This window comes from Numida meleagris, chromosome 5 (assembly GCF_002078875.1).
Source record: "Numida meleagris isolate 19003 breed g44 Domestic line chromosome 5, NumMel1.0, whole genome shotgun sequence".
Classification (NCBI taxonomy): Eukaryota; Metazoa; Chordata; class Aves; order Galliformes; family Numididae; genus Numida; species Numida meleagris.
The window spans coordinates 27,551,742-27,567,381 of NC_034413.1; the positions used below are offsets into that span (position 1 = coordinate 27,551,742).

A 15,640-nucleotide genomic window follows, 5' to 3' on the forward strand; every position below is an offset into this window, starting at 1 on the left:
CTATTTATTTATAGAGCAGGTACAGCATGGGCAGCAGCAGTGCAAACTTCCCCACATTGCCCCACCAATGTGCCTCAACCCTGACCTGGAGAGACCACCTTTAGGGGTAAGAGAGTAGTTCAGAAACATGCCCTCGGCCTCTCTACTGTGAGTGACAGGGAGGCCAGCTGTGGGCACCTAGTTGTGCCAAATTTGGTGACATTTTCTCTGATCTAAGACCCCATCCGCTGGCTGTGAGAACCATGTTCATCTTGCACAGGCTATGCAGCTGCCAGCAGATGGTGGTTGTTTTCCTTCATGGCTGACTTAGGCTTAGTTTGGTGAAGTACGTGAGCAATTAAAAAGAAACCATCTACTTATTACTGAATAAGCCATATTGCCATGACACTGTTTAAATGCTTCCTTTCTTTTGAAATCAGTTTTATTTCTAAACGTAGGGACCTCTGACTAAACTGAATTTCATGTGACATCTTACCTAGGAACACACATCTAAGAATGTCCTGTTTTTAAAATGTTTTGCCACAGTAGCGAGTAATAGTTAGCAATGCTATGATAGAATAATCTGTCCATAGTCAAATCTGTCTTGCATGAAACCTGTATTTGTTTACATAGATTAAATGTTTAACAAACTAACCTCTTGTAATTTTTGAAGCAGAGGCATTTGTAGGTGCTTTCATCTTGGAACAGATGTTTGTTACAAGCAAATAATAGCAGTGAGCTGCACTACAGCTGGAAAATAGTACATAGCCCATCAATTCCAATCTATGTTTCTCGGATTGCCAGGGGTATTACAATAATTGACATACGCATCACCTGTAAGCAATTCTGCCAAATGGGATCTGATGATATATGTTGCAGTATGTAATGTTGTGAAATATTTATCAGTAAGATTCCATTTCTCTGAGTTCCTGCTTCTCCCATTTGAACTCATCCATCAAGTGTCAGTGATAAACATCTGTATCGTGTTTGAGAGACAAAGCTGCAAAGTCACTTGCCTGTGGCTCTGCAGTGTACAATAACAGAAGAGAGATTTTGGTTAAAAGGAAGCATGTCTCCACTTTGTACAACACAGCGCTCCAAAAGCAGCCAGAGAGAGCACAAGTAGACAGTCTTGCACAGAAACAAGCTGTTGTATGAATGTAAATACGTATTTAATTGTCCTTTGGTTAAATAATGTAGCATTTTGCCCTGCTGCCTTGTAGAATTCAGTCCATGTTAGTGTAACTAAGGCCTAAACCTTAGCAGTAGACAGTTCCGTTCCCACGGTGAAAGCCTGGCAGGGTAAGGGCAAGGGCATTGAAGCGTCCCAATATTACATATAAAGCATTTGTCTTGCCATGCTCTGGAGCACCTTCCCCTCTCTGCACTCAGGGGCTCACCTTTGTGCATTTTTCTCGTGTGGGATGAGTATAAGCCCCAAAAGCAGGGTTTCATAGAGGTAGGGTGAAAAAATCAGTCACTTTTATTGCAAGGACTTGTAAATACTTAGTTTCCATTGCTGAGGAAGGATCTGTCTTCCTGACTTTAAATATCTCCTTTACACCTATCTCCTTCATTTCTCTTTCATACCTGTTACAGAGATTATTACAGATCCCTGTCTTTACTGTCTTTTCTCCCCTTCCCCTCTTCCTTCCCCTTATCTCCTGTATGTTCTAGATTAAGGGTTCTCCTCACATCCTCTGACAATTTTCATGATGAACAATAAAATACTTTCAAGATTCCATCTTTCAAAGTATACTGTAGTTACCCATGTGGTAAAGCTGCACTCAGGAATATCACCTGTGTGTGGGAATGAGCATAGCAGGTATAGGCTAAGCAGTACAAACTAAAGTCAGGCATAACACACACATACAGGCTCAGAAAAGGCTGGTCTTCATGGGTGCTGCTGAGAGAGAGAACAGCCAGTGAGATTCCTGGAACAAGTAGGTGTTAGAGCTGAAAGAGAAAGTGAGTGTTCCAGATGGAAGGGCACAAGGGGTGAGGATCTGCAAATGTGAGAAGGCAGAGGAGGAAAGCATTAGAATGCCATACAGGGGAAACAGGGTTGTACATCACCAGGGGTCCTGAAAGAGGGCAGTTTGGTGCAGTGAAATGCAGGAGGCCAAAAGCATCTCTGGAAAAGGTCAGAGGAGCTGGAGAGAAGAGTGACCATAAAATATGGTTGGATAAAGTAGTGGAAGAATGTCTCAAGCATTTCTTAGTAGATTAGTTAATAGAGATATTTATGTACTACTGAGGAGGAACTGAAGAGGGATTACTGATGGCTACTGTAATCATGGTAGGAACCGTGGTTTAGAAGGGATGGTGGTGCACAAATTGCTGGAGGATTTTCAATGAGTCTAAGGGAACCAAGTTTCAAAATTTTGGAAAGGATTGGATCCAAGGGCAATGGCCCCAGGGACCCCTCTGTTTGAGCCACACAAGTCAGGAGCAACAACTGAGCTGTGGGGACTGAAAGCAAATATTATCCAGCTTTTTTTACAGCAATGGCCATAATAAAAGAGCAGAAAAATGCATGTCATATAAAAAACATTAAAGCTAGTATCTGATACTCCATCCGAGTCTTCAGATCAGTAACAGCTGCCAACTTAAGCCATTCTGCTGATTTCTTTTTTCTTCTGCTTTTTTGTTTCTTCTTCTTTTTTTTTTTTTCCAGTAAGGCTTTGGAAAAACATGAGTATTGTGATATCACCTAAAAATTTTGGGAATTAGATTTTCTCCTGACCATTTTTGTCTGTGCAGAGCCTGTGAAAGGTCACAGAATGGGATGATTCCCTTGTGGCCAAATATTACGCTTAGGCTTTGGTAGTCACCTCACGCAGAAAAAGAACAGCATTATCTGCAGTCACCATCATAAGTAAAAAGAGGCAGTCTGACTACTGTGACCCTTACACTATGAGGATCTTTGTTAATCAGTTGTAGAAAGCTGGCTTCAGGATTGAATGAGGAGCCGATATAACTTGCTGAGCCCTTTTACAAGTTCCTCTCTTTGGTGTGACCCACATGTTAGACTGTCATGCTAATCTGGTGCCAACTCAAAAAGTAGAGAGATATTGGGAATATGAATTTGTGACTGTTCTGACAGGTTTATGATAGGGTTGGGCAACTGTGCCAAAGGAAAAGAGAGCATTTTAGAGACTGTTATTTTTTCATTTGGGGGTTGGTGTGACGTCTGTGGCCATAAGAACATGGACAACTTTCATTAGCGTTGGAGGAATATTTTCAGCTGATATTAAGGTGTCCTTGTACTTTCCTCTTCCTCTTTGTATTCCTTTGGCTTTTGTAGAGGTCATTTGGAGCCAGTCCACTGAGGTATTCAAGGACTCGGAGGTCTGTGTATATCACAGCTCTTGTTGTGATAAATCACAACTCTAAATTAAAATTAGTGTAAAAAATGTGGTGTTAACTATATAAGTAGGGGAGCTATTTTTGAACCCTGACACCATAACTTGTACTTTACAAATGTAGATCGTATTAGTGTCAGAGACTTTATAGGAAGTGCTATGTCAGATAGAGACTACTTCCAGTTGGAAATCCTTTGTCCCTTTTTTTATTTCCTTTTCTTTCTATTTTACACTACAAAAAAAAAAAAAAATCAATCCCCCAAAATTAAACAAATTATATATATATTTTCTACCCATAAAGTCAATTCATTAGGATAAACCTCCAGGAAAGAAGGACTTCTTTATTTTCTGAGAACACGCAATTGCCTTTAGTTCCCAATTCTATCATGCAAGCAGTAGTGAAATTTCTTTCTGTAAGAGCCACACAGAATCACAGAATTGCAAGGGTTGGAAGGAACCTCTAGAGATCATCAAGTCCAAGCCCCTTGCTAAAACAGGTTCCCTACAGTAGGTCACACAGGTAGGCTTCCAGATGGATCTTTAATATCTCCAGAGAAGACTCCACAACCTCTCTGGGCATCCTGCTTCACCCTCACTCTAAAGAAGTTTTTCTGCATATTTGTGTGGAACTTTGTGTGTTCCAGTTTTTGGCCATTGCTCCTTGTCCTATCACTACACATCACTAAAAAGAGCCTGGCCTTGTCCTTTGACTCCTGCACTTTATATATTCATAAACATTGATCAAATTCCATCTCAGTCGTTTCTCTAGGCTGAACAGACCCAGGTTGCTCAGCCTTTCATTGTACAGGAGATGCTCCAGGCCCTTTATCATCTTCGTGGCCCTCCACTGGACTCTTTCTAGGAGATCCCTGTCTTTTTTGAACTGTTTACTTCAGAACTGGACACAGTAGTGTAAATGTGGTCTCACTAAGGCAGAGTAGAAGGGGAGGATCACCTCCCTCAACCTGCTGGCTGTTCTCCTTTTAAAGCACCTCAGGATACCATTGGCCTTCTTGGCCACAAGGGCACACTGCTGGCCCATGGCCAACCTGTTGTCCAGGATGCCCAGGTCCATCTCTAAAGATTTATTCTCTAAAAATCTTAATGTGATCCTAATGCTTCCTTATCAATTCAGATTAACAAAAGAAAGACTAACTGCAACAACACTGGGAAAATTGTATACTAGGTTCATCTATTTGGGCTCAAGTCTGTAATGTATTAAAGTTGGAAAGATATTTGGTAACGTTTAAGCATTCTTACTATTTCTGCTTCAGGGAAATTTATACTTGGTCATCTTTTTCAAATTGGATTTTCTAGAGTTTATAATCAGTTTCTGCTAATTACTACTAATGCCCAGCCATCCTACACTCACTGTGAAATTTAGTCAGCTCATACATTTATCTCTACATGTTAAAATTTTAAATTTATGAAATTGCTAGTCAGCCTGCAATACTGATACCTAATCTTTCAACTATGATAAGCTTCAGAGATTTGGGGAATTGTAAAAAGAAAAGTGAAAATTAATACTAATTTTGGAATCTTTGCCCCTTTTGAATAGCTGAGCAATCCCACAAAATTATTGAAACCCGGTGGCGTAAAATGTCAAACTTCCAACATTTATCTCTGTACTTCCGTATCTTTTGGTCCTATGGTTTTATTTCACAATCTTGGTAAACTCTGATGTAATCTGGATCATTTAACTACCAAGGGCTTTCTCGCATCATGAGGTTCTTCCTACCTTTTATTTCATTTAACTGACTGAAAGACAGTTTTCAAATGTTCCTTGTTGTTATGATCTAGTACAGCTACTTACTGCAATGGACTCAGCAGCATCCTCTGTGCTTTATCAGCTATGTCTTATTGGAATCTGCTCTTCCCCTTCTGAGATCTCTTCAGAACTATGAAGAAATCACTTCTTGTTCATCCACATAACATAGTCCAAAACAAAAAAAAAGAGCAACAGTTATATATATCATACCATTCATAGAAAGAAAAGTTGAATTTTTCACTTTTCACAAGGTGTAGTCACTAAAAACCAAATTAATAGATGACCTTTTGTCAAAGAAAATTACTTTTAAGATGTTTTATGGGATAATTTCTCTGCTGGGAATTGATACTTGTTGCATCTTCTATGAAGGATGAGCTTGATTCACTTATTACAGGTCTTGACAGATGATGTTAGAATCATCTCAAGAAATTCTTGCTTTGATTCTTTCTTATTTCTGATTAATATGTATTATAAATCAGAATTGTATTTTCTCCAAACTGTGCTGCTCCTAGCAATGTGTCTCAGCAACTGTACCCAACACGTTAATGATTTTGTAGTGCATGCAGATTATTTTTTTTTAACTGCATAAGGTGATTTCACATTGTTTTTCACATGCTGAGTTGTTACTAGCCATTGCCTCATAACTTGTGTCTAGTTTATAATTCATTAACAATCACAGTCTGCAGCTTAGTTTGTGATTTCTTAACTTTCTGTTACTTCTGTTACTTCTGTCTATACTCTGCAATACTTCCTAGCACTATATTATAGCAAGTGGTAGCAAAAATTACCCTGAAAATTACGACTACATTACCAGCGTTCAGGATAAAAGAAAGAAAGCCTGTATCTTTTGCCAAGGAAGCCTTACATGATCTGCCTTAAGTTCCCCTGTTCCAATGTTTGATGACACACAAGTTCCAGCCTACCTCAAAAATCCCTACTTCCAGCTTTAGCACTCTTAAGAGTTACCCACTAGGACTGTTCTCTGGCATTAGAAGATTATGAAACTCAGTGTACCACAGAAATTGAAATATGAGCAAACAGATATGAGTCCAATGGATCAAAATTTGTCACTGCTAAGAACTGAGATCTGCACCATATTCACCTACTATTATCCCACAGCAATTAGGGCTTCTATACCTTCAGCATGGTTTCAGCAATGTTGGTTTGGATTATTAAAGAGTCTTATGCTTTCACCGTTATTTTCACTATCCTTGTCTTCTCTGTCATTTCATTTACATTGTCTCTTTTGTGTTGTTATCTTTTTATCTGACAATTTGATTTCCCCTGGGATGGTTCCTTTTGAGAGTGAAAGGAAACATGTGACCATCAAACTGATGTTTTATTTTCTTCACGGCATGTCCTCTAAATTTTATCTCTTTTTTAAATTATTTTTTTCTGTATTTTTATGGCATATCTGAAATCTTTGTACATTTTTTGCTCAATTGCATATAAATGATCATTTGTTTGTACCACTGTATTGTACTCTACTTTTCTACGAATAAATAAAGTTTTGGGGGGAAAATAAATAATGCAAACTGGCAAAATAATGCATTTTAATGCCATTTAGAAGTTCAATTTCTAACTAACTTCAAATATAATAGGTTGGAAATGTTCATTTAACTGGCATTTTTAAATCAGCAAAGTGGTGTTAGGAATCAGTCATTACAGAATGCAAAGTTTAACGTTATTTTATGACAAAGTACAAGCTGGAAGTACCAGAGGACAAAAAAAGAGGAGGATAAATAAATTGCTATGTACATAAACTGATAATAGTTGAAAGAGCTTTTTAACTAACTCAGTGTTATCTTTTCACATGAGTGAAGAAACAAGATTTTCTCCTTAGAGGTCTCTAATAGTGAAGCAGATATTCTGTAATATCTGGTCGCAGGCAGCATGCTCATCTGGAATCCAGTGCAATCAATAATGTCTTGCTATTGATCACCATAGATCTAGGTCAAGGTTGCAGGGGATTAGAAGTGACTTGTCACCCCCATGATTAAGGACATTGGATCCAGGCTCCCAGTACTAAGAGCAGTATTCATGCATTCATTTGGTTCTAGCATATTTCCATAGGTGCAAGAAAGGGATTTTTGTGTTTGGTTTAATTTTTCTTTCAGTCATATAAGAAAACCTTGCCAACAGGATTCTTAGGGATGTGATCTGGATTTTCACAGCATAAACCTTATGGGGAAAAAAAAAAAAGGAAAAACTGAAGAGAAATAAGCTTAAAAAATGAATGTTGCCATGCAGAAAACTCAGAAAGAAACAACCTTTTTAAAGTTCCAGTTTGGTAATGAATTTAGGTATTTGCTTATGTTGCATTATGTGACCTATCCTAGAGAACTTCAGGGGTTACTCACGTGCTTGGCATGAGCTTATATATTTTACTGAATTGGAGCCTTAATGCATCAGATTCTTTTTAGATTCTTCAGACAATGTTTACAGAGCTAATGTTTGTACATTTTATCTCAGCCTATGCTGGTATTTGAAAGTTGGCTTCTTGAGGGGATGTTGAATGTTCAGTAATAACGAAGTCAGTAGAAATTTAAAATAAAAAGAAAAAAACTACAACATAAAATGTGATTTTTTAAAAAAAATTATGAGTTTGTTTTGTTGTTGCCTTTTTTTAAGTAGTTTTTAAAGGGACCTAGGCCTTGATCCAGCTATGGATTTTAAGTATATACATAAAATTATGTGAGAGCTTGATCCTGGTCACAGTGAGCACACACTTCCATTCACCTTAGGATTTAATTCAGTTGCTTTGAAACCTACATATATCTGAAGCATAAGCTGGATATTACATATGCACTGAAATGACTTGCTGAAGAAGTCTGTATTTTTTGTGTCGCAAAAATTGCTTAGAACAGTTAGGTAGTGTATTATAAACCTAACAGCCTCTTTTAAAGGGTATTGGCTTCTTGCTAAAGATGAAAAATATTAGTACTGGTAACTTACCATACCATAATAACAGGCAACTTATAAATCTATTTATTTATTGAAATTAAATTTCAATTTGCTGAGCTATCTAACGATTTGTTCCTTTCTTTTCTCATGTTGAAATAGGATCTTGTGCAGTTTCCAAAATATTGCCCTGAATGTGGATGTAGAAATCTTTAAAAAAATAAATTTTAAATAAAATACTTATGGCTAATTGTCAGGAGTAACAGTTTTCTAAGGCTTTCTCATAGCTGAAGTGGAGAGGAGAGTCTTTGCAAGGCAGCTATTGCTGGGCATCAAATGGGTTGTAGAAGCAATTCCTTGTGTCTCCTCTGCCATCTCTCTCGTGTAATTTTGACAATAAAAGTGTAAATTTCTGAGTATAGGCTGTAATGGTGAAGAATGGTGGTGATAGAGCAATCTGTTATGCCTGATGGTCCAGTAGAGTAAATCACTGTGGTAAGAGGTAGTACTGCTTTGTTTTGGGCTCAGTAGAGTGAAAAATTACATCCCTTTATGAGCTATATAATAATTTAGGATTTAAAAGCTGTGTAAAATAATGTAAAGAATGACATTAATTTTTAGTGAGTTTTGGAACAAAACTTTGTTGAATTTAATCTTCAGTTTGTAAAGGAATTAACTGTCACCTCACAGGTTGTCTTAGATGTTTTAGTTGAATTCTGAAACCATCACCATCTTCAGAGATCATCCTATTTGGTTGCAGTGGGTAAAATTTGCTATTTCAAACTAGAAGTATAATAAGTATATGTTTACTAAAAAGAGTGAAATACTAAATAGACTGTTAGACTCACTGTTTTGATCCTTTTTTTTCTCCCCACATCTTCTTTTCCCTTTCTGTCTGGAGATGGCCAATGATGTGAGGCTGGGCCTCAGAAGCATGGTGAGAATTTATAATATACAGATAATTGGTTTGTTGTTGAAAATGCCTGCACAGATGAGTCCTTGCTAGTTTTCTCCCCACCTCTACCTCTCCCTGAAAAGTCCCCTTTGACCTAATCTTTGTGTTGCTGTAAATGCCTGTCTCTATAGTATAGGCAGTGTGTACACAGTAAAGGTTTCCCTTTGTGCAAGTTCTCCTTCCTCCTAAAAATATTCATTTTGAGAGACATTGGCATGCTTGTCAAACAGCATTTATTCAGTACTGCATTTTGCTGCTTGTTTTGAAAAATGTTTCTATGCATTCTCTTACTATCCATGTATTTTTAACTTCATGAAAACTATGGAAACATCTGTTTAATGTGAACCAGCCATTCACTTTCTTTATAGTTGAATCTAGTGCTTGTGAACCAAGGTTATAAGGATTTTAAAGCTTGAATACTTCAGCATGATGTTGAATGTCTCCTTCTGTACTAAGAAATGAGGATGCTACCATAGCCTCTTACCTTATCAGTTTGAATATGCTGTTGGTTGTGAGGACTATCCAGTATTTCTCTGTGATTGCACTTAGTTCATGGGTTACAATGAATGTGGGAGTAGGTCACTGCAAGAGACTGTGGGTCTGCCTGTCATCACCTTATTAGCAATAGATGTCCCATCAGTAGTGTTGCCTGCATATTTGTTCACAGTGTTGTATCATGAAGTTGCAGTTGAAGAGAAAAAAAAGACAGATGCTTAGCTAATTTAAATTGGTGTGCGTCATCTGTTTCAATGGCCTGGTGGGGAACTAACTCTCCTCCTGGCACAGACTATGGGACAGTCATGGCCATCTTCAGAATTAGAACCCTGGCTAGACGTGACTTCAGGTTAAATAAAGCCACCCCAATCAAGGGGAAAAAGGTGAGTCTGAGAAGATGTGGACTACTTATTGAAATGCCTTGATGCTGCAACAGTTCTCTAGCAAGGCACTGCCACTTCACTGGTCTTTCAAGTTTTGGTAATATTTTCCTTAACCAGTTATAGGTATTTTCTGACTGTGGGAAGGTGAGAATGGAATTTGGCAGTTTATCTAAAACATATTTCCATCACATTGATATGAACTTTTCAGTATTCATTTATTTCTTACTTTTTTCAGATTTCCCTTAGAAAAGGGAAAAATATTACTTTTTCTCCATAACAAAATTTCAGCTCTCTGGTGAAAAAGAGCACCTCCTAGTGAACATGATGGCCTCTTCCATATAGATTTTAATGATGTTTTATTTCTTTAAAGATGATTACACATCAATTTAAATTAATATATTGCAAAACTCTCTCATGTCTTTTATCCTTTCAGCTGGATAATGGTCTACTGGACCTCAACCAATGTCAATCTCAGTGCATTCTTCTAACAGCTGTTTTATGGATAATGGCTTACTTAATTGCTAATTTAAAATACATGGTATTGTTTCTACGTAGAAGAGCAGAAGTTCGATTGCAGAATTGAGTCTGTTTATAAAAGTAGCTTTTCAAGTAGACTCTAGAGATGCATCTGTACTTATTTCTAGTAAGATACCATTATGGTTTAACCAGCATCTAGTAGAGTACACTCAGAAACCACTCAGCAAATTTTATGTAACATTAAGTGCTGTTTGACTAGGTCAGTTGCCTGTGTTGAATTAATGACAGCAAACATACATCATTGCTACATCTGTTTACACATCTGTCTGTATTGCACTGCACTGTCGACTGCGGAATCTCTAAAAATAATGAATGTGGCAAACAGATTTGTATTTAAAAGGGGCTATTTGTATTAATGTAATACCATACTGTGTTGTCATTGTTTTGCAGCACATCTATTACTTATATCTTCACTGGTTTTTCTTCTTGAACAAGCCAATTTTGTCTGGTTTTGCCACTCTGACAGAACCTCCTGGAATAAATCAAAATTATATTTCTACATATGTGGTAGCTGCAGCTGAAAGTAATGATAATGACCCAGTGTGAATGCAGCATTTCAAAAGAAGTCTTTTCTTAAACAAATGCAGAGCTGCTGTTTCTTCGTTTCTCCCTAACAAGCTAAATGTGTGAATGAGTGATGTCTGAACCTCCATGGACAGAATCTGGGAGCTGGGCAGAGCTGTCGGTTTTGCTACTGAGCTAAAAAGCCTGTGGGTGCTGAGTGGGGAAACCTGCCTGTTTTAGGTTTATTTCTCTGCTTTGTTTTTCAGTTATGCAGTTTGCCTGTTTGTTCATGGAAGTGTCCAAGAGACTTCTTCCTGAGTTGCTTGGTACATGTGTGTCTTCTGTCTCTCATGACCACTGATGCTTACATCTTCAAAGCGTGCATATGTGTTAAGAGGTGTAATGTGGATGGGAGAGGGATGGTCTGTGACCTCGCCAAGGTCAGAAGAGGGAATATGTGTTTGAGGCTGGGGCTTGACTCAACTCTTGAACCTCGGTCCTACTCACAAAACTACTTTACTTTCTTAAATAGTTGTTACACAGAACGAAAGTGCAATGTTAACATTTATCTCTTGTTTTGCTTTCATTCTCTCACTGAAAAATTATCCTTCATATTTTCACCCACGACAGAAACAAACAAAATGGAAATGCTCCATGATTGATGATTAAGACTGTATTACTCTAAAACACCTCAAGCATTATTTTCTGCCTATCTCCTAAGACTTACTAAGAATGGCATTAACGGGGTTTTAGTACTTGGCACAGTTATCTGCATCTGATCCGGAAGTACCAGCACTTTCATCATAGCCCTTGAGTGCATGTGCCTATCTGTCCATACTGGCTGCTTTTCCAAGTTTTTTGTGTTTGATATTTAGGGTCAGGATCATCAGTCTTTTTTTTCTGCTGTAGTCTAGAGTAGTTTCATTTGCAGGTGTGAGTGCAAATGCTGTTTTATCATAGTTTTGGCATAGTTCTAGCATCAAATTTCTCCAGATATCCAACCTTCCTTTCTGGGCATCTGACCTTACTGGAGCTGCTTCATCAACTTGTAACTTTTTATCTGTTCAAGTGGCTTGTCTTGAACTTTGTGATAAAACGGTAAAAATCACATGTAAGAACAGAAGTCTTTCTTTGGAAAATCCTAGCCATTGCAAGCTGGGCAGCTGAAAAGAATACCTTTGAATTAATAGTGTTGGGAGTGACATAGGCTATTTCTTGAAAACAGCATCCAGTGGCTCCTCTCCAACACTGAAGCATCTCTTAAGTTTGACAATATTAACTGACTCCAAACCTCCCAAGTAGTTTCATGTTCTTTCAGTTTGACTGCCCACACACTTTTCTTAGAGCCCACTGTAAAAAGTGGCAGAAAATAAGCTAGAAAAAATACTAATTATGTTCAGAGTTGTTCTATCAGCATTTATATATTGCCATAATTTCTCTCTGCATGATAAAGCCAAACTTAATTCTGCCAGGCAGCCATGTTTTCTTCGTCCTTCATATCCACGCACACTTGCCATGGTGTGCTCCTGCTGTCAGTCATAGACCACTGAGCCTGTCACTCAGGATCAAGTCCTTAGGATGTATCAGAAACATGCCCTTCATTTGCCCTTACAGGACTCAAACTCATTGGAAAAGAATGACGTTTCAATTGGTATTTATGAATAAGATGATTTCCTGACTAGAAGCACTGTTTGGTTAGCTGTTTTCCTTAATGTGGAGAAGGATAAGCCTGTGTTTATAATTCATTTACCTTTCATGAGGTTTTTTTTTTCCTCTTCACTGATTAACTTCTTTAACTTATCTATTTGGAGCATAACATTAATACTGCAAATAGAATTATGAAGATAGCAGAGGAAAAATATTTGATCTCCTTTTGGCAGCAGAGCCATAAGCATTTATCCAGTGTAGCTATATGTGAAAAATGAAGTTGAACTGGCATGAAACATTGTAGAGGTTACATTTATAATATTAACTAAGTTTTGCATATTAAGTACAAGAAAAGAAAGAGAAGGAGCCTTCCGTAATGTGTCTGCCTCAGACACTGAAGTATTAAGTCTGGAGTTCATTCATTCATCTCTGAAAGAGAGCAAGCTGAAGCCAGAAACATTTGTGATGAGAAGCAGCAAGGGGCTGCCTTTGGGCCCGAGAAGGCTCTGTGCTGGAAAATCAGCACACAAAGCCCCCTGTGGCTCTCATTCTTCCCATCCAGCTGCCAGAGCCAGTTCTTCTGCCATTCCCTAGCTCCAAGCCTCAATTTGCCGATTTATATTCATTTAACAATTTTGATTCGTTAATTCTGTCATGGAGAAATACAAAAATAGAGTACAGTTACAGCATCAGAAAGTTTGGAAGTCTTTTGCAATGCTATGTTACCATTTCAGAATTACAATCACAACGTTTCAGGAAATGAGGAAAAAATGCCAGCAAAGGGCTTAAAATGATAGCAAATGCCTCATACTTAACGAATTACTAAAAATAGAGAAGAACACTGAGCTGACAAGGGAGCCGAATGTCATAACTTTTAAGATTTGTTTGCTTGGCTTTATTACCTCTTAACCCTTTCCATTTATCTTGTTCCTTTTCCATAGCATGTGTTTTGTTATTGAATTTTCTAGGAGATCAATAAAGGAAAAAGAAAGATGAGCTTTACAGAATGTACAAATTCTGCAAGCTTCACTTGTCAAATAAAACTCTCACAACACTTCTGTTCTGGAAATCCCAGGATTCAAAGCAGTCTTCTAGTATGTAAGGACAAACTAATCTTTTCACATGTTTCTGATCTTTATCTTTGATATTTTTTTAAAGCATTTGAAAAATCATTCATTCAGCATTAAGATAGTTTCATACAAAACTTGACATTTGGTTATTTAGCTGCTCTTCATCTAATTCGGCAAAGAAAAACGAAGAACCTTTACAGTGTGTTTTTATTAATCCTAAGAGACAGAGTTGTTTTCCTTAACCTTTAGAAACATCTTATTTTAGCAACAGAATGAAGGAATAATGTGAACTTCTGGGCTTTTTGAATCTTTTTCTTTTATCTTAATAAGGCCAGAAAGTTGTCCATGCTGAATAAAGAGTTAGAAATAGGCAAATGAAATCCCGCCCCCCTTACCTACCCTCTAGTAAAATCCCAAGCATTTACTTCTCTACTTAAATATGAAGTGTTCTGTAGCAGATCAAAAGTTATGTTTGTGTGCAGGAATTATGGTTTTCTTTTTCTTGATAGTGAAATGTTATGCATGGTTAAACGTATGTTTATATTGTGAAACATAAGCAGCTGCAATTGCACCATTTATGAACAATGCTGTTCCAGGGCTGCACTGTGCATAGGGAGGAAGGGAGAGCAGTCTTCTTAGGCTAGTGGAGGAGCACCTGCCCAACAGCACAGTCATTAATATCCCCTCTGGTCTGAACTAGGAGATGTCTAGTAAGGTTATTCCATCAATGTCTCTTTATGTTTACATATTGAAAGACCTAAATGTTATAACAAGGATGAATTCCTTGAATTTTATAATCTGTTGTGCACAGATGCTCCAAATTAGGAGTATGCTTCCTTCACCAATGTGTTTTTCCTCAGCTAACAGTGAATAGCTGCATGTTGCAAATATCGGTACTGTACAGTTCTCTCTGCCTTGGCTAGTTATCCCTGTTGCATTATTTTTGTTCCCATAGCAAAACAGGATGGAATGAACTGGGGATATGCTTGCAATCAGAAAATACAAATATAAAATGTTGATGTATATTTTCACTTGAAATGATCTGAAGAAAGTATTAGATAAAAGCTCATAAAAATGCAAATGAGTCATGAACATTTCTCCAAAGCTTTATTTAGGAAAATTTGTTCCTCCTGTATTTGCTCAGCTCCAATCTGAGTACTCTATGTTTTCTTTTCTCGTAGTAAAGTATTGGCAGGAATGTGGGTCCCAGATAACAAAAGTGCTAACCTAGGAGTCTAAATACAAGGAAGCAGGGTTTTTGCGAAAAAGAAGCATAGTACAGGGTACCTAAAGAAGCATCATTTAATGGGCTTTGGGGACTTAGCTTCCTTAGACACAGATGCCATCAGACACTACAGTAGCTGAACTTTGCAGATAAGCAGAACTTTGCTGCAATCTTTTGTTGGCAGACAGATGGGGAAAATACAGATGTGCATGGCCAGACACCGTACAAAATGAAGCTGCCCAGGGAGGCTGAGCCCTTACTCCCAGCTGAGGATAATGTTAAGAGCACCTCCTTGGCACTTGCCCCCAGTACACAGCATTATTTCAAGAAATTGAGCTACATAAAATCCAAAATTAAATCCATGTACTCTGGCCATTATATCACAAATGCTTAATTTACCTTGCAATGGAGTTTATGGTCAGCTTAGAGTATTGTCTGACTTAGAGAATAAGGAGCCTGACATGTCATGTTGGTGGAGACTTAATGCAGGTGCAGCAGCTATCTGTTCAAGTATTGTCTGGTCCCTTTCTGCCACAAATGCTTATTTTTTATTTATTTTCCATTGATTTTCTCTAACTCAAAATTATTTGATTAGAGGATCTAGCTGAAAAAAAAAAACCCAGCATTAAGAAAAAAAGTTTCCATCTATTTCTCTGATGAGGAACATAATATCCCCAGATATTATCCAGATATATTCCAGAGAGCTGCACTGGGGGTTTGGTCATTTTTTTATGTAAATGAAATAGGAATCATTTTCCCACTGATTAAGAAGGGAGGTGCAAACTGCTGCTCATCTGTGTAATTGTTGAAC

At 37.7% G+C, this 15,640-nt stretch overlaps 1 protein-coding gene across 4 annotated transcripts in view; it reads left to right on the top strand.

Annotated features, from left to right (window-relative positions):
- GRID1 (glutamate ionotropic receptor delta type subunit 1) overlaps positions 1–15,640 on the top strand; it is a 567,614-nt gene that overhangs the window by 525,126 nt on the left and 26,848 nt on the right. Inside the window, exon 16 of one of the 4 annotated variants that reach the window (XM_021400715.1) lies at positions 20–106. The exons of 1 other annotated variant lie outside the window; for it this stretch is intronic. In XM_021400715.1, the coding sequence (XP_021256390.1) occupies positions 20–106 (87 nt within the window). Of the gene's footprint in view, positions 1–14; positions 1,837–15,640 lie in introns of those variants that run through there. 2 more of the 4 variants (XM_021400718.1, XM_021400717.1) reach the window with 2 other exon arrangements.